The 26,833-nt window shown below is 52.5% G+C and overlaps 1 protein-coding gene across 3 annotated transcripts in view; it reads left to right on the forward strand.

Annotated features, from left to right (window-relative positions):
* ARRB1 (arrestin beta 1) overlaps positions 1-26,833 on the forward strand; it is a 175,365-nt gene that overhangs the window by 33,656 nt on the left and 114,876 nt on the right. For 2 of the 3 annotated variants that reach the window (XM_074954585.1, XM_074954578.1), the window contains exon 2: positions 24,486-24,515. The exons of the other annotated variant lie outside the window; for it this stretch is intronic. In XM_074954585.1, coding sequence (XP_074810686.1) covers positions 24,486-24,515 — 30 coding nt within the window. The remainder of the gene's footprint in view (positions 1-24,485; positions 24,516-26,833) is intronic. 3 annotated transcript variants of the gene reach the window in all.

The raw sequence follows: 26,833 nt of genomic DNA on the forward strand, positions 1-26,833 counted from the left end.
TCCAATAACAGCTGGCTATTCTCTGCTGAGCACTCAGCTGCCACCTGACACAATGCACCAGAGCCGTGCTTCCATAATTCCAAACTTTAATACAGAGACGATTGCATTTTAGCCAGTCATTCAGTCATTTTTTCCTCATCATTTTGCCACAACGTCACTTCACTGACGGAGGGGAAAAAAACGTTGGTCTGGCCAAACAGTATTTTGAACCAACCAACCGACCAAAAATCCTTCTCCATGTTTGGCCTGTTTCATTATTTTGGTGTGAAGCCTTTTCCCCATCTGTCTTGTTCTAACCCCAGTTGTCTTGCGGCTCCATCACGTCGTTTGTAAAGCTCCAAGAAGCTGCCCGGTGAAGTTGCTTTTGTTCCTTCTGCAACTCACAAATGCTTTGCATTTTCACGGTTGGTTAATGGGGTAGATTTCATGTTGGAAAGGACTTGGAAATGTAAATATTATTAGCCTTTCTTCTCCGCAGGAAAATCACGCGTGCTCTGGACTTGGTAGTTTAAATACCCAGTTACGTTCTTGGTTCTGTTTTGAGTTTCCTAGAATCATAGAAAGGTAGGACTGGATGGGACCTCAAGAGGTCATCTCACCCCCGGCTACCCCTGCACTGAGGCAGGACCAAGTAAACCTAGCCCCTCCCCGACAGATGTTTGTCCAGAGGTGTGTGTTGTCAAAGGGGGTGGGGCTGGGTGGAGTTTGACTGGAAGTTGGCAGTACTGTTAAAAGCGTCCGGGCGTTCTCAGTCTCGGCCGTCTGACTCCCAGCTCCTCCGAGTTATCTGATTCTGCCTCTCACCCCAGTGACAGTTCCACAATGTCCCTCTCTCTCATCGCCCCAACAGACGGACTCACTGTACCCCTCGGAGCCTTGTCAATGTAGGAGAGGATCGCAGGGTTTGCCTCAGCACCTTGGCCCAGTGGGATATCCATTCTGGTGCCCATAGCTGATACTTCAGAGGAAGGTGAGGGAAACCCACCGAGAACCTTCCATCTAAGGATCTCAAGGTGTTTTGCAAACACTAACAGATTAAACCTTCCCACCCCCCCGAACCTGAAAGCACTCTTCCCATTTTACAGATGGGGAAGCTGAGGCAGAGAGGAGGAAACAATTCGTCCAAGGCCCCCCAGTGGTCAGAACAGACTGCAGCTCTTTTAACTCACAGTTCTCACTCTGCTCACTAGGCCATGCTGCCTCTGACATACTGTCACTCTCCTGCAGCGACACTGAGGACTTCAGGCTCTGGGGCCATTCATGGCACATGCATGCCCATTAGCCTGTGTCCCCAGGCAGTCCTGAACACAGCGGGAGGAGTCCTGAACCAGAGCCAAAGTGCAGGCCAGCGAGTCAGTGTGGGCCAAATTAATGTCCCGGCTGTTGGTGGAACTTCACTGGAGTCAATGGCCTTGCCCCCAGGGCCTGTTTGGCCTGCCCTGTCACGTTGGCTGTTGTAGTCATTCATCCTGAGGACTGTTGCCGCGCGAGCGTGACACTGCAGGGTTATTTGCTGAGCAGGAGGGGGATTGTGGGACATTCCAAACCATCTGCCCAAGAGATCTTGGCTCGGCGATGGGCTTAAGGTTTGTGCAAACTGTTTATACAACCGGCAAAGAATGTAACAACCCTTGTCATTCCCATGACGTTCCTCTACGGCAGAGCAAGCAACCCCTCAGGCTCCAGACAACCTCCCTGCGAACAGCTGATGGGGCGGGAGGATTTTATATATTGGCAGGGGAAATAAATCGCTGGTGGCATAAAACTGTCCTATTTGCTCTGTAGCAAAGATAAGGCACCTAATGTCCTTGCTCCCATTCCCCCTGCACTATGGATGGCCACTTGGCTCCAAACCTCTCTGTTCCTTTCACTCACGGCCGCTCCAGGAGGTCGGGTTGGATTCCTCTCCAGGATGCCTGGTGATTAAGAGATTAATTGGTCCCAATATTTCCCTTCCCATCCTGCATTTGGTGTGTGGGCAGGAAGCCGGAGGGATGAGCACCTGTCTTTGACTCCTGCATGCATGATCCAGCTGAGGGGGCAATAGGAAGCGTCTGGCTTCTCATCCTTTTTGGGTCAAACTTTGAACTCTGTAGGTTTTCAGGCCCAAGATTCAGCTGGTACACATCAGCACGGTGTGCTGATTCTGTGCTGCTGCCTTATTCTCCAGGAGCTAAGCTTTCATTTCGTAAAGAAATTAAACCTCCAGCTCTTACGGCTGCTGAGCTTGCCTGGAAAATGTGACCCCGGCGACTGATGCAGTGACGTCTACCTGCATTTGCAAAGAGCCCGAAACCATAACTCGGAGAGCTGTGACCAGCACCGTTCATCTCAATAGGGCTAGCTCAGATACCCGATGAGCACAGTGTTAACATGTCGAATATTAACTATTTCACTGCTCATCAAGTGGGGAAAGGGTCCCTTTATGGTGATCTGTCTGCACAATTTACTGTGGCAGGTTTCAGAGTGGCAGCCGTGTTAGTCTGTAGCCGCAAAAAGAAAAGGAGGACTTGTGGCACCTTAGAGACGAACACATTTATTTGAGCATGAGCTTTCGTGAGCTACAGCTCACTTCATTGGATGCACGCAAGCTTATGCTCAAATAAATGTGTTCGTCTCTAAGGTGCCACAAGTCCTCCTGTTCAATTTACTGTGAGTGACGGTTCGTTCTGGAGCCCTGAGTGAGTGGGCTCACTTTTCCCCATCTTTCCAATCAGGAAAGAGTCTCGCCTAAGGAGCCTGTCACAACCCAGCAGGGCCTTCAAGCCCCCCCCGCCCCAAGGGAGCCAATCTCAGTGGGGCATGTGAGCCTCACCGTGGAGAAGCGCAGCAGAGCCCAGGGCTTTACTTGCACCCCAGAGAGGGGGAGCTGAGCTGAGCGGTATTGTGAACAGCTGCAACCTCCTGTGAGTGGCATCTCATGTGGGAGGAGCTTATTTTGTGGGCGGAGCTGAGAAAAATACAACCATTTATTTCCCCCGCAATCTACCTTCTTTTCTTTTTTGGCATAGGCCTAATCCCATTAATATCTCTGCTAGTGGTGTGGAGGGTCTCGCTTAAGCATCGGCCAAAAACGTGTTAACTCCCTGATATTGAAGTAGAGTCCAGAGGCCCCAGGCGGGGTCAGCCTCCTGTTGAGCTCGCTGCTGTACGCCCACCTCTGAGAGACACAGCCCCTGTCCGGCTAGTTTGCCAAGCCCCGGTTACAGCATCTGATTGCCAAGGTCATGAGCTCGGGTCAGCTGAGCCAGCGCAGTCTCCCCCAGTGTCTCCCCCTAGTCCAGACCAGAAGCCACGATCTTTGCAGATGGCCCCGCTGGCTGGTTGTCCCCTAATGCAGCGGATGTGCCGATGACCCAAAGGCCTTTCCTCCTGGTAGCACTATGAGGAGTGGAAGTGGAGCACGAGGAGCAGGTTTCAGAGGGGCAGCAGGAACGCAAGGCCAGGCTGCTGCCACTCAAACAGGAGAGGACGATGATGATTTATGTGGGTTTCCGTAGTGCCTCAGACTGCCAGTCACAGGCCAGGACTCCCATGGTGCTAGGGGCTGTACAAACACAGAACAAAATCCACTAGGGCGCCGGGAGTCCCACAATGCATTGAGGCAACCACAGCCGGGCATGAACAGGCCAAAATTCTTCTGCTGTTGGGGCGAGGGGGCAGTTAACACCCATCTGCTTCATACCATCGGTGCCCCTGCCAGGGTTCCCTGAGCGTTTCTCCTTGCTCCCCGGCTGCCTACAGGCCGGGCACACTGGCCTCGTGGTGAGGTAGCCTAGGCCCCGTGCAGCAGTGAGCGTGGGCAGCCAGTGACTCAGGCTGGAGCTGCTGCAGGTTGGCAGGGAGGTCGGGGGCTCCCTGCTCAATCGGGTCAATTTCCACGGTGACTATCCTGCAAAGCCAGGGAAATGGTTCCCTTCCCCGGGGTGCGGTGGTCATGTGGCGGGTGCAGTAAAGGTGCTGGCTGCACTGGGATCCTACACAAACCCCAGTGCTGTACGCCCCATGTATCTGCAATGGGCTGAACCAAGACACCCACCTGGGATCCTCGCAGCCCCTGCCTGGATCCAACCCCCGGAAACCTAGGGACAGTGGGGCCCATCTCTAGTCCTGAGAGCTGGCTTCGGTCTGGCCACGCTGCTCCCTAGATGTGTGGTGGGGAGCCCAGAGCGCAGGGTTTAGCAGAGGCGAGGTCGGGGCTGAACCTGCAGCGTCTGACACCTTGTTACTCCAGGCCGGGAGTTACAAGGCCTTACTCAGAGACGTTAAGGCCAGAAGGGACCATCGTGATCATCTAGTCTCACCTCCTGCACATCGCAGGCATTTACACTAGCTCAACCCAGCAAGTGACCCCTGCCCCATGCTGCAGAGGAAGGTGAAAACTACCCAGAGTCTGTGCCAATCTGACGTGGGGTGGGGGGGGGGGGAATTTGGCGATCAGTTAGACCCTGAGCATGTGGGCAGGACCCACCAGCCAGACCCCTGGGGAAAGAATTCTCTGTAGTAACTCAGACCCTCCCCATCTGGTGCCCCGTCTCCGGCCGCTGGTGATATTTGCTAATAAGAGTCGTGGATGGGCCACGTGCCATTGTAGGCAGTCCCATCGTACCCTCCCCTCCATAAACTTATCAAGCTCAGTCTTGAAGCCAGTTGGGCCTTTTGCCCCACTGCTCCCGTTGGGAGGCTGTCTCAGAGCTTCACTCCTCCGATGGCTAGAAACCTTCATCTCATTTCAAGCCTAAACTTGTTGATGGCCAGTTTACAGCCATTGGTTCTTGTGTCCACATTGGCCCTTCACTTAAATAACTCTTCTCCCTAAAGCGGCTCTAATAGTGAGGCCCTGGGTGGGGGTCTATTGCAAGAACTGTGGAGGGAGGGGCCAGACTGGAACAGCGGGGGGCAGGGGAAGGGGCGAAGGTGGGTGGGGGAAGCAAAATTAATTAACAGAGCTCTGGTGTTGCCTCCAGAAGTTGAATCCTGGTTCCAGTGAAATCAACGGGAATTTTTCCAGTGACTTCAGTGCGGTTGGGATTCCCCCCCAGGAGTAGAGAAGCAAGGGGTGCTGAAAGCCAGGACCAAAGTGCATTGGAATAACTGGGCATGCTGCAGCCTGGGGAAAGGTGCACTGGCAGAGCCAGGTGCTGGGGTATGGAATAGCTGGGCATGCTGCAGACTGGATGTACGGTGCATTGGCAGAGCCGGGTGCTGGGGAGTGGAATAGCTGGGCATGCTGCAGGCTGGATGTACGGTGCATTGGCAGAGCCGGGTGCTGGGGTATGGAATAGCTGGGCATGCTGCAGGCTGGATGTACGGTGCATTGGCAGAGCCGGGTGCTGGGGAGTGGAATAGCTGGGCATGCTGCAGGCTGGATGTACGGTGCATTGGCAGAGCCGGGTGCTGGGGAGTGGAATAGCTGGGCATGCTGCAGGCTGGATGTACGGTGCATTGGCAGAGCCGGGTGCTGGGGTATGGAATAGCTGGGCATGCTGCAGGCTGGATGTACGGTGCATTGGCAGAGCCGGGTGCTGGGGTATGGAATAGCTGGGCATGCTGCAGGCTGGATGTACGGTGCATTGGCAGAGCCGGGTGCTGGGGTATGGAATAGCTGGGCATGCTGCAGGCTGGATGTACGGTGAATTGTCAGTGTTGCAGGGGGCAGTGGGTACCTGGCACTGCCTGTTTGTCTTATGCTTGGGTGAAGCAACAATTTTCATCAGCCCGTCTCCTTCGCCCCCCTCCCATCTGCCCATGCTGAAGCCTCACCTGGCCGGACCCGGTAGGCGCGGGGTGCCCTGTATGTGCTTTCCTGCGTACTCCGAGCTCTGGCAGAGTGCGCAGGAAGGAAGGGCGTGGGCAGTCCCTGAGGGCGCCCATCTCCTTCCCCTGCAACACAATGCTGTGCTGGCCCCAACCAGGGGTGTCTGGGCCAGGAAGGCGGCAGCAGTGTTTGTGTGCACAGCTCTCTCGCTACCTCCAGATGTTTCCGCTGATACGCTGGCACCCTGCCAGCCCGCTCCCCATGCCACCCTCCGAGCCTGCCAGGGAAAACTCAGGCCGGAGGGTCCCCAGCTCTTGCAGGACATTGTCTGGGCCCATCACTGATCCAGTGTTTTCTCCTTCCACTTCCCTTCATTTCCACCCCTGCCCTGCCCAGGTGGCCCTGGCCCCCACAGCTGTTGTGTGATCCGGGTCCTGGGTGAGGATTAAAAGCCCTGAACCCCTTTACACCTGCAGCCACTGCTGCTGAGTGAGAAGCCTCAGTGCTGGGCTCAGATTTCTGCTGCCTCGGCAAGACCCCTGGACATTGAGATCACAGAGACCCCCCCTCTACCCCCCACCACAGCAACAGTCCTGCAGTCTGTGCCCCTGGACCTGTGCACCCGGAGGCGCCAGTGCACCATGGCTCCTCTCTGCATGGCTCTGCTCATCTTCCATAACCAGTGGTGTTAAGTGCTAGGCTTTTTCTCTCAGGGACGTGCTCCAGCTCTCTCTCTCTCTCTCTCTCTCTCTCTCTCTCAGTGCATCTGAGCACCTCCCTGTCTGGAACGTATGTAGCCTCTTCACGCCCCGAGGGGTGCTCATCCCCATGGCAAGGGGGAACCGCGGCACACAGAGGCTGAGGGACGTACCCAGGTTCACGCAGGAAACCTGTGGCAGAACAGGTGACTGAAGCCACCTCTCCGCCTAGGACCCTGACCCAGGGACCATCCTTTCTCCCGAGGGGGGAGGGAGTGCACCCCACCACAAGAACTGCATTGTCCACCTCCCTTTGTAGTGAGCGGTGGGAGGTCGAGAGCCGTGGACATTGTGGGCACGGGTGGTCTAGGCAGCAGTGGGGCAGGCTTCCCCCATAATGACCTGCTGCAGTACTTGCCCGGAGGGGGGGCTCTAGGGTGAATGGGTAGTCCAGGTGCTGTGGGCCATCTGTTCTTGGCCGGTCTATGATGGGGACACTAGTTCATCAGCAGCCACTCATTTGTTTCCCAAATTTAAAACAGGTAAAAGGAAACGCTTTTTTACCCAAGGCACAGTTAGCCTGTGGAACTCCTTGCCACAAGGACTGTGGCCAAGGAAGGAACACCTCCTTAGGTCATCCCATATCTGCCTATGTCACGTTTGCAATCAGCTGGCTGTGTGCTGTCAAGAGACATGATACGAGGCAGGCCCCTGATCTGAGCTAGTGTGGCAATATTGGCTGATCCTAATGTAACCCAGAGGATAACATTTTCCTACTGGTGAACTGTTCTGTAACCGCAGGTTATAACAGGGATGTTTTCCAGTCCCCTGGCCAAATGACCACTTAGGCAGATGCATATACTTTACCAAACTGGCAGTGTGTGCGCGTGTATGTACATACACACCCCTGCCCTCTACTGGATGGAATCAGAACTGGCCGCTGTGTGCCACAGGCTCCATACTGTTAATGGCCGAAGGAGATTCTCCTTTAACTGCAGCTGTGTGGCAGGAGGATCTCAGAGCTATCCCTTCCATCGCTGCAGCGTTCCAAGCGCCCCTGGCGTGAGGCCCCCTCATTACTATGATACTTCCGGGGGGCTATCGACTTGGGACAGTACACATGCGCACAGCCTGCAAAGAGTTAATCTGGGGAGCTACTGTCAGTTGCCCCTCAACTGCGGCAGCCTCAGTCCCGCAGTGCGTAATTGCGGCTGGGAGTCGGCCTGGAGGTTGCAATGTGCGGCTCTCTCATAGTGCCTCCAGCAAGGCAAGGGTTTACTGTGTCACATGTCACCTTCAGCGTTTCCTCTCGCTGAGCGGCTCACACCTGTTCCCTTTAACAGCAGCCCTCTTTGCATTTGCAAGTCTGACTAGATGGCCGGGAGAGGGAGGAAGCTTCTGAGTTAGCATTGCCATTGCAGTAGCTTCCTGTGGTGCCCCATCGTCGCCCACAGACTCGACTCCTGGGTGCCAGGGCAGCTCATGCTGATTGACACGTCTGACCTGCTTGCGTGATTAGACCCGAGTTGCCGTTTTACAGCCAGATTTTCTCAAGCTCGGCGCCCACAACTGGAGACAGATTTTGCAAGAGATCTCAGCACCCATTCGGACACCAAAGGAAGGGTCAGGTTGTCAGACGTGCTCGGCCCCCCGGCATGCGTTAAATCTTCCCCTTAAACCTGGTATGGTGTTCTTCTGCAAATCTAACCCCAATGGCTAACTGGATCAATCATGTCACCATCCAGTGGCCACAGCCTCCAGCAGGAAGAAATCCTAATGCCCTTGTCCCAAGCACAAATCTTGCATTGCTAGTATAAAATAATCCTATAACGTCACAGAAAGCAAATGCCAGGGCTCCACATTTAACGCGTCCCGGCACAAAGCCCTGCCCTGGGGAATACATTTGCAGGGAACACTGCTGCACGACTAGACTGGGGGAAGGCGAACTGGCCCAGCGGGTCTTTTCAGTCTCTGACGTCCATAACTCTGAAAGCAAAGGTTGTCTTCCCCAATTATTTTCTCATGGAAGCAAGGTAACCCAAACGTACCTGTCCTGTCTTGGGCACAATATAATGCAGACCCTTGTGTCAGCAGGCGACTGCTGCACCCAGAAGGGTAAAGCAATGGCTGTCCCATCTGAACAGATCTCACTTCTATTCTTAATCGATGTCCCATGCCTAGATGCTAGGGTGATGGGCACTTTAGAAATGCTGGTTAGTAGATGGGTGGGACTTACAGCTTGATTTTTTCAGAGGTATTGCTCTCACGTCTTCGTGCTATCCAGAATTAAGGGGCTCCTGAACTAACTGAGCTTGCAAGGCTGAGTCTGTCTGGTAACAGACCAGGCCTGTAAAGCCATTGTCTCTTCATACTGTGGCCCAGCAGGTAAGAGGAAGAGGCTGTCAGATCTGAGATGCCCATCACAGTTCAACCAATTAGTGCCCTTAGCCATGTCTGTCTGCCCTAGGGAGGGGTGACCCTGGTGCCAGGACAGTCAGCCCTTCCCAGACTCAATCCAAACCTGCGTGAAGGGCCAGCAGGGTTCAGCAAATGCTCTGGGTTCTTGCCCCAGCTCTGCCACTGATTTGCTGGGTGACCCTGAGCCAGGCTTGCTCACCTGGCTGTGCCTCAGTTTCTCTCTCTGTAAAACAGGGATGTTAATTCCAACCGACCTCAGCAGGAGCTAGATTTTCGACAGTGCAGATTTGAGCTGGTGCAGCTGGTGTATGCTTAGCTCCCAATGTGTGTGTGAGGAGCTGGGGCTGCTTGCAGACATAGAGATGGGGTCCGCACCTCGGCCCGCCAGCCCTAAACCCACCGAGTTCTCCCGTCTGAGAGCATCTTTCACACATAGAAAACAGCCGACTGCAGTTACAGGGAGCCGTGATCGCACTCACTAAGAGGTCTTACGGGGCAAGTGGGAGGGGCATGTGCAGACCCCACTTCGCATGCTTTAGCGGAGGAAATCTGGGTTTGAGAGCTGCACCCGCAGGCTGCCTGGCAGATGGCTGGTCACAGGTGCTGTCGGTGCAACAAGTCATTGACAACGTGGTTTCTCTGCGCTGGGACACCCCTGAACAATTTCCACTTTGACAAATGGGCATTTTCTGATGGAAAAAAACATTTCACGGGCAAATGCTCAGCCGCCCCTAAGGGTGGAACTCTCGCCTGCGTGTGCAGGAGGCTGGATTTGAACCAAAGCACTAAAAGTGACTGGCCTTTGCCAGTGCCCAGAGCCATTCATCCGCTATCTGCATTGCCTTTGCCACACCTAACTTTATGGTCAATCCAACGATCTCGCTTTCCCTCTGGTCTTTGATTGCTTCTCGCATGGAGATCGCCCTGCCGATAACCTGCGGTTATAGAAGGGGGTGGGGTAGTTTTAATTCATCAGCGTTTTTGGAAGTCCATCGAGCTTATGAATTATAGAGTTACTGGAACTTTTATTTCTTAAAGGGAGTATTGACGGGGGGGAAAAGGAACCGCCAGCATTAGAAGGCCTGAGCTGAACATACAGAAGGGGAGGGTGCTAGCGAAGAGAGCTCTCCTCCAGCCCCAGAGAGCAATTCATAGTGCATCTGATGGCAAACAGGAATGTGAGCCAAAAAGGAAGGAGAGGAGCTGACGGAAGGGGGAAGAGGGAGAAAGCGAGAAGCGCAGTGTTGACAGCAAATCACCGGCCCTGGCCTAGGGCTTAGAAGAGCTTGGCTCTGCCGCCGATTCCCTGCAGGATCTTGAGTGAATCCCATAGACCATTTATCAAACATGACTGACAATTTTGGATGCCCCAGTCGTTGGGCACCCAAGTCACTGAGCACTTTTATGGAAGTTGGCTGCAATCGTTCCGTGCCTCAGTTTCCCCTGCATGAAACGGGGATGACAATCCTTCCTGTCTCGTTCCCTTTGTCTGTTCAGATTGAGTGTTGCCAACTCTCCCAATTTCACCCTGAGCACTGTGATAGCTGATGGTTTCCCTTCAATCCCCAGCTCCTGGAGTCATGGAATTATGTACACATCGCAACTTTCATTTCTTAAAAATAGTAAAGGCCATTGCTAGCCTCCCTGGCTGTGTAAGAAAGCCGGGAAAGGGGACATGAGTGCCCCCCAATGATCAAAAACCAGAAAGCAACAACCCCTCCCCAAACTGGTTCTTTTAAGCCATTCTCAAGCATTTTGAATGCGGGGGGTTGGCACTACTGTCAGCTGAGTGCTCTGGGGCAGGGTGTGTGCAGCACCTGGCACAATGGGGGGCTGATCTCTTTTCTTGGGGGGTGGGCGGCAGAATATAAATGTTAATTCCTTTGGTATTGATGGCAAAGGACACTACTCAACAGGATCTCCTCCGCCCCGCTTTCTCTTTAAACTCATCTTCTCCTTGGGCTCATTTCCCAGGCTGAGCCCCTCCTGGTCCCCATGGACACTGGGCTCATCTCAAGGAGTGTCAGTTACACCAAAACAAATATCCCAGGGGGACAAAAATGATCCGTGGGGGAAGGGGCTAAGAATGGGGTGCACGGGGCTTGTTTGCTTTGGGGCGAACTTGGGCACAGCCTTCCAAAAAAGGGCGTGGTCCCTTGTCTCTTAGGGTACATCTAACGCCGCAGTTAGACACCCACAGCTGGCCTGTGCCAGCTGATTCAGGCTAAAGTGCTTGGGCCAAGGGGCTGTTTAATTGCAGTGTAGATGCTCCGGCTCGGGCTGGCACCAGGGGTCTAGGACCCTGCCAGGGGTGAGGGTCCCAGAGCTTGGTCTGGATCCAGCCTGAGCCCAAATGTCTGTACTGCAATTAAACAGCCCCTTAGCCCAAGTCAGCTGGCATGGACCTCCTGTGGGTATCTAATTGCCTTGCAGACGTACCCTCATACACGTGGGCCTCATTGAACGCCCATTGATGTCAGTGGCCTGGGTTTCCCTCCAAGAGCAAAAACATCATGGTTGCAGCCAGCTGCAGAGTGAGTGTGTGTGTGTGTGTGTTCTGCAACAGCTGCCCACCCCCCTCCCGGCCATGCCTCGCCTGGGGAAATTCACAGGCTGCAGCTGGAGAAGCCGCGGCTGCAGCCTGGGTGCCGCTGCCGGTGAAGCGCGCCCAGCGACTTCCGCAGCACCTGCCGCTGGGGGATCTGTTGAATCGCTGCAATCGCTGGCCCAGCCCATGTGCCTCACCCCCGCCCCAATACACCCAAGGGGAGAAGAGGAGGTCGGTTCTCCATGGCTCCGTTGATCCTTGGCCCCTCTGCTGGGCTTACCACCAGGAGGGCCAAGTTTTGTGGCCAAACGCTAAGTACCTGGGATGGCTTATAATAAAACTGCGGCAGAGTGTAATACACGGTGTGCGTGGGAGAGAGAGAGAGAGGAAGCACACTACCCTCGGCACCACGCCCAGAGACTGCAACACCTGCAGTTCTTCAGCTTGCGTGGTGGGCTTTGATCCTGGCTGATGGTGACTGCCATGTCTGTTTGAAGCCACGAGGCACTGCGATACCATACTTAGACCGTTATAGCCGCACTGGGATTTTTATTGAAAAGTTTTAACTAGGCACAGTTAGATCTGGTACCTCCAATCCATCCCCTTTGAACTTGGATCTGGCTCGGATCTTTGCAGCTCAGGCTTAACTCTTAACAATGTCTAGTTTCCACCCCATGTGACGTAGGGTGGTCAAGTGCCAGGTTTTTGACCGGAAAGTCCAGTTGCTGACATTGTCCAGTCAGATCTACTGACCACACACCCAGTGTCCAGTTACTGCAAGTGGGGGAGGCAGGAAGGTGCCAGGTCATCACCTGCTCCAGTCCCTACTCAGCTGGGGCCTACTTCTACCTTCATCAGTCGGCTGCAGCTTCCAGCCCCGGCTCTGCAGGCAGGTCCCTCCTGACCTGGGGGGGGGCGGGAGGGGAAAAGCAGCGAGCGATGGGGGGGGGGGGGAGAGGCAGGAAAAGGAGTGGATGGGGTGGGGCCTCAGGGGAAGAGGCAGGGAAGGGACAGTGGCTTGAGGGAAGAGGTAGGGCAGGGGTGGGGCTTTGGGAGGGGGAACAGGCGGGACAGGGGTGGGGCCTCGGGGGAACAGGCAGGGGTGGGGCCTCAGGGAGGTTCCGGGACTCCTGCTGGAGTGTCCAGTTTTTAAATATTACCAAGTTGGCAACCCTAACGTGATGTGTGATTCATTGTCCTCCTTTGCGACACCAGGGGCTGACGGGACAGGGGGTGAACTAGTGTGGCATTAGTTCTGTACAGCTGGACTGGGTTTCATTAGTTCTGTGTGACTGGACTGAGTGTCAGACACATAGATGAACATAATTTGTTGGGGAAGAGTCAATATGGTTTTTGTAAAGAGAAATCATGCCTCACCAATCTACTAGAATTCTTTGAGGGGGTCAACAAGCATGTGGACAAGGGGAATCCAGTGAATATAATGTACCTAGATTTTCAGAAAGCCTTTGACCAGGTCCCTCACCAAAGGCTTTTAAGCAAAGTAAGCTGTTATGGGATAAGAGGGAAGGTCCTCTCATGGATTAGTAACTGGTTAAAAGATAGGAAACAAAGGGTAGGAATAAATGGTCAGTTTTCAGAATGGAGAGAGGTTAAATAGTGGTGTCCCCCAGGGATCTGTATTGGGACCAGTCCTATTCAACATATTCATAAATGATCTGGAAAAAGGGGTAAACAGTGAGGTGGGAAAAATTGCAGAGGATACAAAACTACTTAAGATAGCTAAGTCCCAGGCAGACTGCGAAGAGCTGCAAAAGGATCTCTCAAAACTGGGTGACCGGGCAACAAAATGGCAGACAAAATTAAATGTTGATAAATGCAAATGAATGCACATTAGAAAACATAATTCTAACTATACATAAAAAATGATGGGATCTAAATTAGCTGTTATCACTCAAGAGAGAGATCTTGGAGTCATTGTGGATAGTTCTCTGAAAACATCCACTCAATGTGCAGCGGCAGCCAAAAAAGCGAACAGAATGTTGGGAATCATTAAGAAAGGGATCGATAAGAAGACAGAAAATATCATGTTGCCTCTAGATAAATCCATGACACGCCCACACCTTGAATACTGTGTGCAGATGTGGTCACCCCATTTCAAAAAAAGATATATTGGACTGGAAAAGGTTCTGAAAAGGGCAACACAAATGATGAGGGGTATGGAACGGCTTGAGGAGAGATTAATAAGACTGGGACTTTTCAGCTTGGAAAAGAGACAATTAAGGGGGGATATGATAGAGGTCTATAAAAGTATGACTGGTGTGGAGAAAGTAAATAAGGAAGTGTTATTTACTCCTTCTCATAACACAAGAACTAGGGGTCACTGTAATGGGGTTCACTCACCACTGTGGCATCCCCTGCTGGCTATCTTGGGAATTAGCTCTGTGCTCTCTTCAGGTGGTGTCTCGCCACCGTCATTCCTGCTCTAGGACCCACATCTCTCCAAGGACCACGGTGTCCTCTTCAATGACACAGCCCTCCAGCCGTGCCTCACACTGTGCTCCCTCCTTCCGGGGGACCTGCAGTCCATTGTTCAGCCACTTCCCTTAGTGGCTACTGTGTCTCACTTCCCCGGTCCCTGCTAGCAGCTCTGCTCTGTCCAGGGCGCTGGCAGTTCTCTAAGCCCTCCAGAGACACAGTCCTTCCTCCCTGGGCTCCCAGTGGATAGTTGCCTTCCTCTGCCCTACACCTCCCTTTTTATGTAGGCCTGCTTGGCCCTGATTGGCTGCTCCCTTCAGCTCTTCTCTGATTGGCTGCCTCCTGCGCAGCCTCCCTAGGGCTCTATTAACTCCTTAGAGCCCACTGTAGGGCAGGCACCCCATCATAGTCACCAAATGATATTAATAGGCAGCAGGTGTAAAACAAACAAAAGGAAGTATTTTTTCACACAACGCACAGTGAACCTGTGAAACTCCTTGCTGGAGGATGTTGTGAAGGCCAAGACTTTAACAGGGTTAAAAAAAGAACTAGATAAGTTCATGGAGGATAGGTCCATCAATGGCTATTAGCCAGGATGGGCAGGGATGGTGTCCCAAGCCTCTGTTTGCCAGAAGCTGGGAATGGGTGACAGGGGATGGACCACTTGATGATTACCTGTTCTGTTCATTCTCTCTGGAGCACCTGGCATTGGCCATTGCCAAAAGACAGGATACTGGGCTAGATGGACCTTTGGTCTGATCCAGTCTGGCCGTTCTTATGTTTAAGTCCTAGGAGAAGTGTGTTTGGGGACCTCATGCTAGTAACTGGAGGACATTAGCTTGCATCACAGACTCATCCCATAATTCAGAACAATTGGCAGCATCTGACCTGAGCAGCTGGTAACAGGAAAGGCAAAGGGTATCGCAGGTCCGGACTGGGGATCAGCAGCAGGGCTCTGTGCATGAGTGGGGGGCTGAGGCCTGCAGGTGGAGACGGAGTTGCATTGGCAGAACTGGAGTGGGGAGCCCGGGACCGACATAGCATCAACGGAGCTGCTTGTGGATCCAGGCCTGTCTGCCTACCAGGAGCCCCTCATCATGCGCTAGTTCAGCAGTGAGGGGCACTGACAGAGCTATTTGGAGGGCCCAGACCTGCAGTGGGGGTGCAGCAGGCTGAGAATAAGGTCTGGCGAGGGCCCAGAACTGCAGCCAGTCAGGACTGCAGGTCACTGGACATCTCTGTACTTATATTATGCTGTTCAAGAAACTGCAGGTCCTCCCAGTGTGCCTGTCCTTCCTCAGTTTCTCCTCCCAGAATGTAGTCGTGCAGGAAGTTTGTCCAGCAGCTGCCTGGCCCTAAGGTGCTACTAGGCCTCATTTCATGAGTGCTAAAAACGTACGAAATTCTCCCCGTAAAGGAAATAAATAAATCAGCAAAGGGATGAGAGAAGGGGCCGCCTTGCGCTCTGAATCGTGTTTCATCTATAGAAAATAATGAAAAACTTCAGCTGTAACGGCCCTTGGGGAATAGTCTGAGCCTTGTGGCTGGGAATGCAGCGAAATGTATTAACAATTAATAACCCATGAAAGCAATAGCCTGAGCCATTTGATGCTTGTAAAAATTTGTTGCTGAGCTGAATTTGTTCTCGTTTTGCCTGCTCCAGTAAGAGGTGCGGAAGTGCTGCATGATCGCCATTGGTTTGCTGACAAGCACCTCTCTTCAGCGATTGGTGGCTGAAGATGGCTTGGCTAAGCCTTTGGAGTGAGCAACGCAGTCATCTTGAACTTGCTTCAGGGCAAACTTTACAGCACGTCGCATTATCCCTTACAATCCATAGGCAATACTTTTCTACACAATGCATGATTAACCTGTGGAACACACTGCCACTAGAAGGCATTGAGGCTGGGTGCTAAGCAGGAGTTAAAACTGGATCAGAAGTTTCCAGTTACATCTAACTGGATAAAAACATAGGTGGAAGGAACATAAATCCACATGCTTCAGGACATACACCAATCTCTAGCTGATGGTGGTCAGGAAGAAACTTCTCCTAAGAGAAGGTTATTGCAGAATTGTCTGTTTCAGGATTTCTTTCACCTCTATTTGAAGCATTGAAATCTGAGAGACAGGATACCAGGTTAGATGGACGACTGCTCTCATCCAGTGTGGCACTTCCTATGTCCCTATAAACATTGCTGGCAATGGCAATTGATGCTAGAGCTGTGTGAAAGTGCAAAATGTTGACATTCCACTTTGGGGCCTTCCATCTCACTTTTTTATTCCCTTTCGAAGGCCTGAGGTGATGTGTTGTTTTGTTCTTTCATATAAAAGCCTGGAGAAAATGTGAATGATCTAGAGTTGGGGGGATTATTCCTTGCACATCTGTGAAATGATCAATTCCACCTTTTCTTCTCATGGTGAATTGTTCAAAAATAGATGCCGGTTCCTATGAACAGTGCCCAGCACAATGGGGCTCTAGCCTCCAGGCCCTTCTCCAATGCACTGGGTAAGCCTAGGGATGCACTTTACCTTCACAAGCATTTGCCAAAGAGTTTTTGTGACCACATTTTCAGCCCATGGGTCATTTGCAAACTGTTTGCTTCTCTGAGGCCCGTGACAATTTCTTGTCCAGTAGTCGTGGAGTGTGACTGGTCCTCACAAGAGGATGTGAGTTGTAGCCAAGAATTTTGCAGGAAGTCAAGGAGGGATTGGCGGCGATATGGGTAACGAGAACATCCAGCATTCTAGCCATTAGTGCTAAGAAAAGAATATTGGCAGGGAAATCAAACCTCATGTTTCAGGGCTTAAACCAATCTCTACAGATTAGGGATCAGGAGATGTTCATGAGGGGCAGATTATTCCACAGCCGCTGCTGCAGGTCCTTCCACCTTCCTCTGACACATGGCTTGCTGGCTGCTGTCTGAGCAGGACACTGGCCTTGGAGGACTGATCCTGTCTAGCAATTCTGATATTCCTATCATGTGTGCCCATCACATATTTCTCTGGGGAAGAAGGTACCTTGCTTGCTCCACCATCTGAGCCCTTGCCATGGCCGGTCACCCTGCCAGCCGCTGTTCCTCACCACCTGGGCACCCCACCAGTTGTGGTTCCTCTCTGCTGGCCACCCCGCCAGCCACTGTTGCTCACCACCTGGGCACCCTGCCAGACACTCGTTCTGCTCACCGCCTCACCAGCCACTCGTTCACCAGCCGACTGTCAGTTACCTTCTGCTGCCACCTGCCTCTCTGCTGTGACCTCTGCACATCATTCTCATAGTGATTGTCAGCTCCTTGCAGGCTGGGCAGAAACACCACCCCACTACACGTGATTTCAGCTCTCCTTCAAGCACTTCAACATAACAAAAGGCTCCTAAGGGAGCCTATTTAGCTCTATCTTTGAACAGTGAGGAGGAACAGATTACATCAGACTGGGGACCCTTAGGGAGAGTCCACACCTCCTGGCTGGGACACCTATCTCCACCCCTTTTACTGTCAAAGAGGGCTGGCATTCAAGCTCCTGGCTTAGCGGGTTCCTTTCAGCTTAGGGTGACCCCTCAATCAGGACAAGCTCAGCAGTTCTGCTCCCCTTTGGTCTTACAATGAAGGTAACAACATTTCACTACCCCTGCATTCCATACTAATGTGATTTGTAACCCAACACCAGCCAAAGCTGATCACTTGGAGCTACACAGCTCCGGTCTGCTAGATACCTATGCAGAGTAGGTGTGTTCATGTAAATACAGTTTGTTCCTGAAGTCTTTCCCCCCCTGAACTAGCTGTCAGGGGAGAATTCATTCAGACCCTGCTTACATCCAGAATTAACTGTTTCCAGGAACAAAGCCACTGTTCCATACACGCCCCCAGAAATCCCAGCCTAGGGTTTGGGTCGAGTGTGGTTCTGTTGTGTGGATGCTGGGATTGGCAGTGGGATTGGCTAAACTGGATGCCTGGGCTGGGTAAACGATGCAGTGGAGACACCCTCAGAGGCCTATTTGAAGTACTGTTTCAAGCCCTGAATTCCCTAAGGGCTGGTCTGCACTGAAAACTTACATCTCTCAGGTGTGAAAAGTCCACATCCTGGAGACGTGCAGCTATGCCAATCTAACCCCAGGTGTAGACAGCACTAGGTCATCATAAGAATTCTTCCAGCAACCTACTTACCACCTCTCGGGGAGGTGGATTATGTACAGTGACAGGAGAATCCCTCCCATCTCTGTAGTGAGTGTCTACACTGAAGCACTACAGCCGTGCTCCTGTAGTGTTCTAAGTGTAGACGCAGTCTTAGACACCTGTATAGTCCTCCTCATGCACACAAACAGTCCCATGGAAATCAATGGGCTTGCTGTTCCTCTCACTTACAATGGTAACGCTCCATTAACTTCAGAGGAGTGACTCCTGATTCACGCCGGTGTAAAGGAGAGCAGAAACAGACCCAACCCAGAAAGAGGTCAGCAAGACTTTGAAGGGTTGGTCTCTTAGATCTGCAAGCTGTTAAAAGCTGTAGCTGGGATGGCACAGAGGAGTTGTTTGCGCTGAGACTGGGGTCATAGGAGCTTACTTGGGTGTGTTTCCTACACCACAGCTTTGTCCTTTCACAAGCACCCTCCCATGACCCCTGTTCAGAGCTGCTGTGGGAATGATACTGCACATGCTTCCCCCCTTCACAAGCATCTGGACGACAATGTTGTTTTGAAAGAGCCCAGCAAACTTGCTGCGCTTTATTTTAATTGTTTCCCCGGCCTGAAGTGCAGGAGATAATCTTCCAAGATAGCATTAATAGAATTGAAACGTAAGCACAGATTATCCAAGGACAAATCATTATTTGTGGCCTAATGCCAGGCGAGAAAGTTAATAGCATTGTAAATCAGGATGCACAAGGAGATGAAGATCTTTTCAGATCTCCTGCTTTCCTGTCTCCCTTTTTTGGGAGGCGTGGATGTGTTTGCATGTGTCTCCGTGGTCACAGCTGGGAGCTATCCCTGTAAAATATTCCTGGTGGACGGTTTTACAGTTCAGCCCTAGTTTTAAGTGGTCAGTTTCTGTGGTCAGTTATACCATTGTCGATACAGCACTTAGACTGTTATGTCTCTGGGGCAGAGACCAACTTTGTGTTCTGTGTTTGGAGTCAGAGTCCCTGAGCAGTTGTACCAGTGTAACGATCTATTTGAGGTACTTCCATGGTTTCCATGGCTGTAGTGTCTGAGCGCCCCTCAATATTTAATGTATTTATCCTCCCCCGCGCTGTGAGCTAGGGCAGCGCAGTTATTCGGGTGGTACAGATGGGTTCCCTGGCACAGTGAGACTAAGACCCAGATCATTAAAGGTATTTAGGTGTCACGTCGCTAAGTGTTGCAATGCCTAACTGACTTAGGAGCCTAAGTCTTACTGAAAGACAATGGACCTTAGGCTCCTAAATCAGTTAGGCATTGCAACATTGAGTGTAGACATGTCCAACCCAGGGCTCCCCTGTCCTAGTTTAGCACCATAACCACCGGGCCATCTTTCCTGCCAGAGAGGAGAACTGAGTTCCATGTCTGCACATAGAAGAGTAGAGCACAAGTTTCTGACAACCCGCTTTTCAGACTTTCTGGGCGGGCCCAGCTGCCACTGACTTCCACGGGACTTGTGCGTGCTCCGAGATTCTGAAAATCAGACCCCAAGCGGCTCTCTTCGGCTGCATCTTCCCAAGGGAAACAGCGGTTTTATGAGCTCGCATTCACATCCTAGTGAAGACAAGGCAGTTTGTTGTTTTCACCTGTATTCAAGTCTGTGGGGAAACTGAGGCTTTAACTCACCTGCTAATTAGGCCTGGTCTATCCTACAGAGTTAGGTCGACATAAGCTGCCTTGCGTTGACCGACTATGGAAGTGTCTTCACTTCAATTTTTGACGTAAGGGCCTCCCTACGCCGATGTAGTAATGCCACCGCTCTGAGCGGCGTAGAGTCCAGGCCGATGTCATTGGGTTGATGCGCTCTCAGTGTAGACACTGCGTCGCTTACGTCGACTGTTACTGGCTTTCAGGAGCCATCCCACAGTGCCCCACGCTGACAATACACCCGATACACGCACTCCTGGTGAGGATGCTCACCGCCGCCACAAGGAGCCAAGTGTGCACCCACACAAGCGATTTTATAACGGCAGTGGCTGTGTGCCGATGTACATTAGGTCGACGTAGTTTTGTACTGTAGACATGGCCTTCGTGTGACAGCCACTAACTGTCTGGTCTTCCCTAGACTTTTACCTTGAGTTGAGAACACACCCTTTTTCCCAGTGAAAACAAAGCCTGAGGGTGTGCCCTAGCTCCTCTGCACTAACTCCCCATGCGGACACACTTACTGTGCGTTAAGTGTGCATTTGTGCACATTCGCTGAATGCACTTTGGAAGCGTATTAAGCTAAACCGCCCGAGGGCACTCACCGTGCAGTAGGAATGTGGACATTGGAAGTTAGGGAGGAGTAGCTAGTGTGCTTTGAATGCAGACCTTGGCTCACTGTGCACTAACTTCCCCATGTAGACAAGCCCGTGGTTACTGCAATAATGGAGTCTAGGGGCTCAAATCCTGATGTAACGTTCTGTCCGAGGGCCTAGCCTGGCAAGGTGCACTGTTAGTGGGCGTTAAGGAGGCTCGGGATTCCCCTGGAGAGGTTAGCAGTTGGTGGGGCTGGGCTCCCAGCTGAGACACGTTGGCTGGGGCAACTTGTGGGATGCTGGCCCTGCTGCTACCCACCACACATTATCTCTCCACTCTGCAGGGCTCTTTCTCTGGGCACTTTTCACCAACCATCCACAGACACAAAATGTCACGAGCCTCACAGTGCTCGCACCACAGCCCCTGTATTCTGTTCATGGGGGATTTTGTGCTGCGCCAGACGAGACCTAAGTGCTGTTGTAATAGAAAAGAAAACTGGACTAGTGCGAGATGCGTGTTCACTTCAAAGTAAAAAATACACAGGCCCTCGCGGCGAGCTGCTCAGGATAGATCGACGGTGATCAATACGCGCTTGTCACGGCTTTAACTCAGGGAACGGTTGGGCCAACTATCCTACAGCATAGCACTGGGGGCAGCCGCAGGGGGTCCATGGTGGAGCAGTGTGTTGAAGAGGAAGTCCATATGAAAAAGGGTTTTTTTTAGTCCTGGTCTTATTGCCTGCTTCCTGGGAGGGAATTTCTGAGACAACGAAGTGTGAGCCCTCCTGTCTCAGGTGATCTCTTGTGGCTTCCATGGAGGACTTCTCTGCTATTTTGTCCCATGTGTGTTTAATCACATTTTGCACCATTCATTCAGCACTTGATGCAAGCAAAGGCTTCCTCCACATTAGCTAGATAACGCTCCCTGTGATGACGGCACCGTTGGGAGGGGGGCTATAAAATTATCCCCATTTGACAGATGTGGGAAAGCAAGGGAGAGCAGTTCAGTGTCTGCCTCAGGTCAGGATATGAGTCATTGTCAGAGGCTGGCTCCTGGCTCCCAGACCTGTGCTCGGCCCAGCTAGTCACATTCCCCTCCTCGGTTAACCCTTTCCTCTCTATCTCACAGACCTCCCAGCATGCAGCACCCGAACAGAGCAGGCTTGTAACAGCCTTCCATGTGTTGGCTTGGGGGAGGAAATCTTATCAGAGCCTGATCTGTAACAGCTTCCCATGTGCCTTCCACGTGACAAAGGTCCCTTCATCCATCTCTCTTCCCCTTGTCTCCTCACCTGGCTGAGTCTTATCCTGGCCGGTTTCCCCGCTGGAGGAGAGTGTCTCTGGGGCTTGTGAAGGTCTAGCAGAAGGAGGCCATTCCCAGGAGCCAGATAACTCCTGGCTGCCACTGGTGCCTCTGTGCAGACGGGTCAGAAGATGTGGTGAGGCGGAGCAGGGCATTCTGGGAAAAGTGAGTTGACGACCGGAGGAAGAATGGGCGGCTCTATCAAGCAGAGGGATACAGGCACAAGGCAGCATGTGGAAGGAGGGGTGGAGGCAGGCTATGAAGTGGGCTGTGGGTTATGAGGCTTGGGGAGTATTGCAGTAGCGGGTTATTTGTACTAAGTGCTGGCAAACACCAAGGGAGAGAGACCTTTCCCTGAGGACCTTCCAGTCTAAATAGACAAGACAAAGGGTGTGGGGGAAACTGAGGCACAGAGCAGGGACGTGACTTGCCCAAGGTCACCCAGCAAGTTAGACTGTAGCAGGAATGAAACCCAGGTCTCCTGACTCCCCGTGCCCTACACACTGGACCATACTGCTCTGCAAGACCACCCACCACTTTAGTTCCTTTCAGGCCCAATAGAGCCTTTCCATTGGATGGCTCTTCAGTGTCCCATGGAAAAGACATTGAGCTCAGCCTGGTTCCTGAAGGCCAGGTGTTCCCACGGCAGCAGGCGGCCCCGGCAGGCTCAGCGCCAGGATTTGTTCCGGTTCGCCGGCAGCCGAGAAACGTGAGTAAAGATGGAAAAACAACGTGAGTAATTTTTCACCCTGTCAGCTCCAATCTGAATGAGGCTGGAGACGTACCTCCCCCCACACCCAGCGAGGGGTCCCACCAGGTCAGCACTGAGCCTGTTGGCAGGGGCCGATGCGGGGCAAGTGTGGGTTGCAGCCTGCGCCGGGCCCGCACGGTGGAGCTGGAAGGCAGAAAGCTCAGGCCTCCAGGGCTGTGGACCCAGCACCTTTTCTCCAGCCGGAAATTTATACTGGGCCTGATCAAAGCCCATTGACGTCAATGGGGAATCATTCCGGGCTCTTAAAGGGAACAATGCTGGGTACCTATTTCTGGACCCATCAGATGTTGCATGTTAATATTCCCCTGAGCTCATCAACACCAGCGTGTATTTGAAGTAACCAGACTAACCCCAGTGTCCGGCAGATTGTATCTGGCCAGGGGGTGGCGCTGGGACGCCCTCTAATTTCGGAGTGTGCAATGCCTGCTCTTCGGTCGCCAACCGTCATTAAGTCATTCCGTTGTTTTCTGAACAACGTCCAGGCTCTTTTGAAACGCACCGCGCGTGTGTCCAGGCAGGCGCGGATCTAGGAATGCATTCCCAGCCTTGGTTTGCACAGCCCAAAGTCTGTGCTGCCTCCTGGATCTTCACCTCATTGTGCCACATCCCATCCTTTCTCTCGCTGGCTGCCACGTCCTAAAGGAGCGGAGAGGGTGCATTTCAATGGCTGTCGTCTTCTTCCTGTGATTGTTTCCTCTTTGTCCTCGCTAGCACCGGTTCGTGCAAGAACACCCTCTCCTGGCATTTGTGTGGCCGATAGCTACATAGATCCCTCTGCTGGCTTTTCTTTCTCGACTTCCCTTTTTCCAGTGCTTTTCCTTCCGACGTGACCACATTAACTCGAGATGCTGTTATTGGGAAGCTTCTTGAACAGCAAGTTGCTCCTGAGCAGAAGTGTCTGCATTTTGCCTTGCTGTGTCAATGAAGCTCTGGCTGCATAATGAGCACCACGAATATCTGTGGTGGTGGGGAGATGTCCCTGGTCCTATTGAAGTCAGTGGTAAACTGCTCCCAACTTCATTCAGGGAGGTTTGCTACCCAGGCTTATATGGCCGCTGGTATCTCTGCTGAGTGCCAGGGTATGTGCAATTGTGATCCTTTCCGATGGGGACCTCTTGTACGGGACCAGGGTGAAGGCAGTCTTGCCCAACGGTCACAGCTGGGCTGGGGTAGGCGGTGAGCAGGGGTCGGAGAAATCGCTAGGGCCGGGTTCAATAAGCAAGAGCCAGGGTCAGAGTCGGGCCAGGGTCAGAGATGGGAGATCAGAGGTAGTCCCAGGCTGGGGTTGCAGTCAGACTGGTGATCAGGAGACAAGCTGAGGTCTGCAGTCAGAGCAGGCCAGAAGTCTGTGTGATTGCCCAGATGCCTTCCTGGGGTTAACTAGTGTGTTGGGCAGTCAGAGGGCTGCAGGGTGCTGTCATTACGGGTCCTTTGAGAGAGGCTTCCTGCAGCGCCCACTCTCCTCAGGGCTCCCTGGCTGCCGCTCTGCCTTGTCCCCGGAGGTACCCTGGGACCATCCGCTGTCCCAGGCTCTGCAGATCGGGGTTCTCATCCATGGATCTTTACACCCCTCCCACTGGGAACGGGGGCCGTGCAGCTCGTTTGGTACGAGTCGCTGAACAGCCGCCCTGTCCTAGAGCAATGGCATGTGTCCGCTCCCGGAGCTGAGCTGGGAATCGAGAGGGAGAAGGCTTGGCAGCCTGTTACAAGTGCTGCCCAGAGGCCTGGGACGCTCCAGGCTAACCATTAATGGGTGCCAAGGAAGAAGAAGGGACGTGTGGATCAGGCAGTGGATGGAAAGCAGGGTTCAATTCCCAGCTGTGCCTCAGACTTTCTGTGGGTACCTCAGGCCAGTTCCGTGATCAATCTGTGCCTCAGTTCCCCATTTGTAAATGTGGCCGGTGTCCTTCCTTGTCTCTTGAGGGGCTGACCCAGCATAACCCAGCTGCTCAGATGTGGGGGTGTGGGGGGGCATGGATAGAACCTTTTATTCTCCTGTGATTGCTCTTATGTGTCTATGTACATTGCCTCTTGGATTCCTGACGCATTCGGAGTCCCGCGGGGGGATTGATGGGGACTTGTCTGACCTTTTGCTAATCCTCGTTTGGAGAGGTTTTGACCATGCTGTTTTCTGCCTTGCTTCTCAGTGGTAACGAGACGGCAGCCTACAAGTACAGGTACCGGCTTTTCTACCCGCGTGTCTGCATGCCTCACGGAATGCTGCATTTCGCCCCCGGCCAACAAGGGCTGGACCATTTGCTTTTCAACCCATTCAGTGCTGCAAACCCCCCCTCCCACCCACCCCTCCGCTGAGCTGCCTCTAAGGAGAGCTGGATTGTGGCTGCTGCATTGACAGCACAGCTGGTGCGATCTACCTGAGCACACCTGGTCTACTGAGCACCTCTGCAGGTGTGTTCCCCCAGCACCGCTTAGGGCATTGCAGGCCACCGCAGGTATGTCCTACCTGAGCATACCTGGCAATACTTTGCAGTGCATCTGGTGCATCTGCCTGGTCTAATCGGCGGCAAAGCTTTGAATTGCATTATAAATATTTGACTAACCGTCTGGGGTTTGTTCTGACACTGGGCGGCCTTTTTGCCAGCACGACACAGTTCTCGAGCTCGATCTCCCCTTCGTGATCCCACTGTGCACTTCATTGGTTTCCGTCTGTAAAAGGGCTTAGGCTGCAAGCAGCCTGTGCAGATGGAAAAGCCCGTCTGTCAAAAGGCCCCACCTTGTGCTTTCTGCCCGGCAAAGCCGGGTGGTGAAAGGTTCGTGTTTCTGCAAAGCCGAGGGAACGGGCTACCACCGCCAGAGCAGAATAACAGGGTGACACGCGTCTCCAGTGCTGTTACGGCAGGGACCTCATCCAATTGAATTTGACAGTAGGAGGAAGCTTGAAGGATCCAACTGGGACGCTGCAAGCATAGGCTTTTTCACTCTGCCGAGATCATAGTGTCCCAGCAGAGTCCCCAGTGGCTGTCTGAGATGGCTGGTCTGGAGCAGGTCCTTTCTTAGACAGTGGGTAGCACAAACCATAGAGTGAAATGCAAAGGGAAACAGACCCTTTCAGAACTGTGACTAGGCTTGCCAGGCGTCCGGTTTTTGACCAGAACACCCTGTCGAAAAGGGAGCCTGGCAGCTCCGGTCGGCACTGCCGACTGGGCCGTTAAAAGTCCGGTTGGCAGCACACTGGGGGCCTGGGGCTAAGGCCGGCTCCCAGCCTGCCCTGACTCCACGGGGCTCCCGGAAGTGGCCACCAGGTCCTTGCATCCCCTAGGCACATGGGCAGCCAGGGAGGCTCTGAACGCTGCCCCCGTCCCCAGTGCCAGTTCCACAACTCCCATTGGCCGGTAACCGCAACCAATGGGAGATGTGGGGGCGGTGTCTGCAGGCATGAGGGCAGCACACAAAACCTCACTGGCAGCCCATGCGCCTAGGGGCTGCAGGGACCTGGCGGCTGCTTTCTGGGCAACAAAATGTTGATAAACGCAAAGTAATGCACCCTGAAAAACATGATCCCAACTATACATATAAAATGATGGGGTCTAAATTAGCTGTTACCACTCAAGAAAGCGATCGTGGAGTCATGGTGGATAGTTCTCTGAAAACGTCCACTCAATATGCAGCGACAGCCAAAAAAGCGAACAGAATATTGGGCATCATTAAGAAAGGAATCGATAAGACAGAAAATATCACACTGCTTCTCTATCAATCCATGGTACCCTCGCGCTTTGCATGCAGATCTGGTCACCCCATATGAAAAAAGATATATTGGAATTGGAAAAGTTACAGAGAAGGGCAACAAAAATGATTAGGGGCATGGAACGGCTGCCATATGAGGAGAGATTAATAAGACTGGGACTTTTCAGCTTGGAAAAGAGACGACTAAGGGGGGTTATGATAGAGGTCTATAAAATCATGACTGGTGTGGAGAAAGTGAATAAGGAAGTGTTAGTTATTCCTTCCCATAACATAAGAACTAGGAGTCACCAAATGACATTAACAGGCAGCAGGTGTAAAGCAAACAAAAGGAAGTATTTCTTCACGCAGTGCAGTCAACCTGTGGAACTCATTTCCAGGGGATGTTGTGAAGGCCAAAACTATAACTGGGTTAAAAAAATAATCAGATAAGTTCATGGAGGCTAGATCCATCAATGGCTATTAGCCAGGATGGTCAGGGATGCAACCAGATGCTCTGAGTGTCCCTAGCCTCTGAGTGCCAGACGCTGGGAGTGGACGACAGGGGATGGATCACTCAATGATTGCTTGTTCTCTTCATTCCTTCTGGGGCACCTAGCTCTGGCCACTGTCAGAAGACAGGATACTGGGCTAGATGGACCATTGGTCTGACCCAGTCTGGCCATTCTTATGTTCATATGACCCAGATGAAATAGCATAACAAATCTGCAGTCACCTAGAACATCATGGTTGTCAGTATACTGGACACCATAACAACTCAGAGTTTAGCAACAGATGTTGAGCTAGAAACCAG

The sequence above is a fragment of the Natator depressus genome, chromosome 1, assembly GCF_965152275.1.
Source record: "Natator depressus isolate rNatDep1 chromosome 1, rNatDep2.hap1, whole genome shotgun sequence".
Lineage (NCBI taxonomy): Eukaryota > Metazoa > Chordata > Testudines > Cheloniidae > Natator > Natator depressus.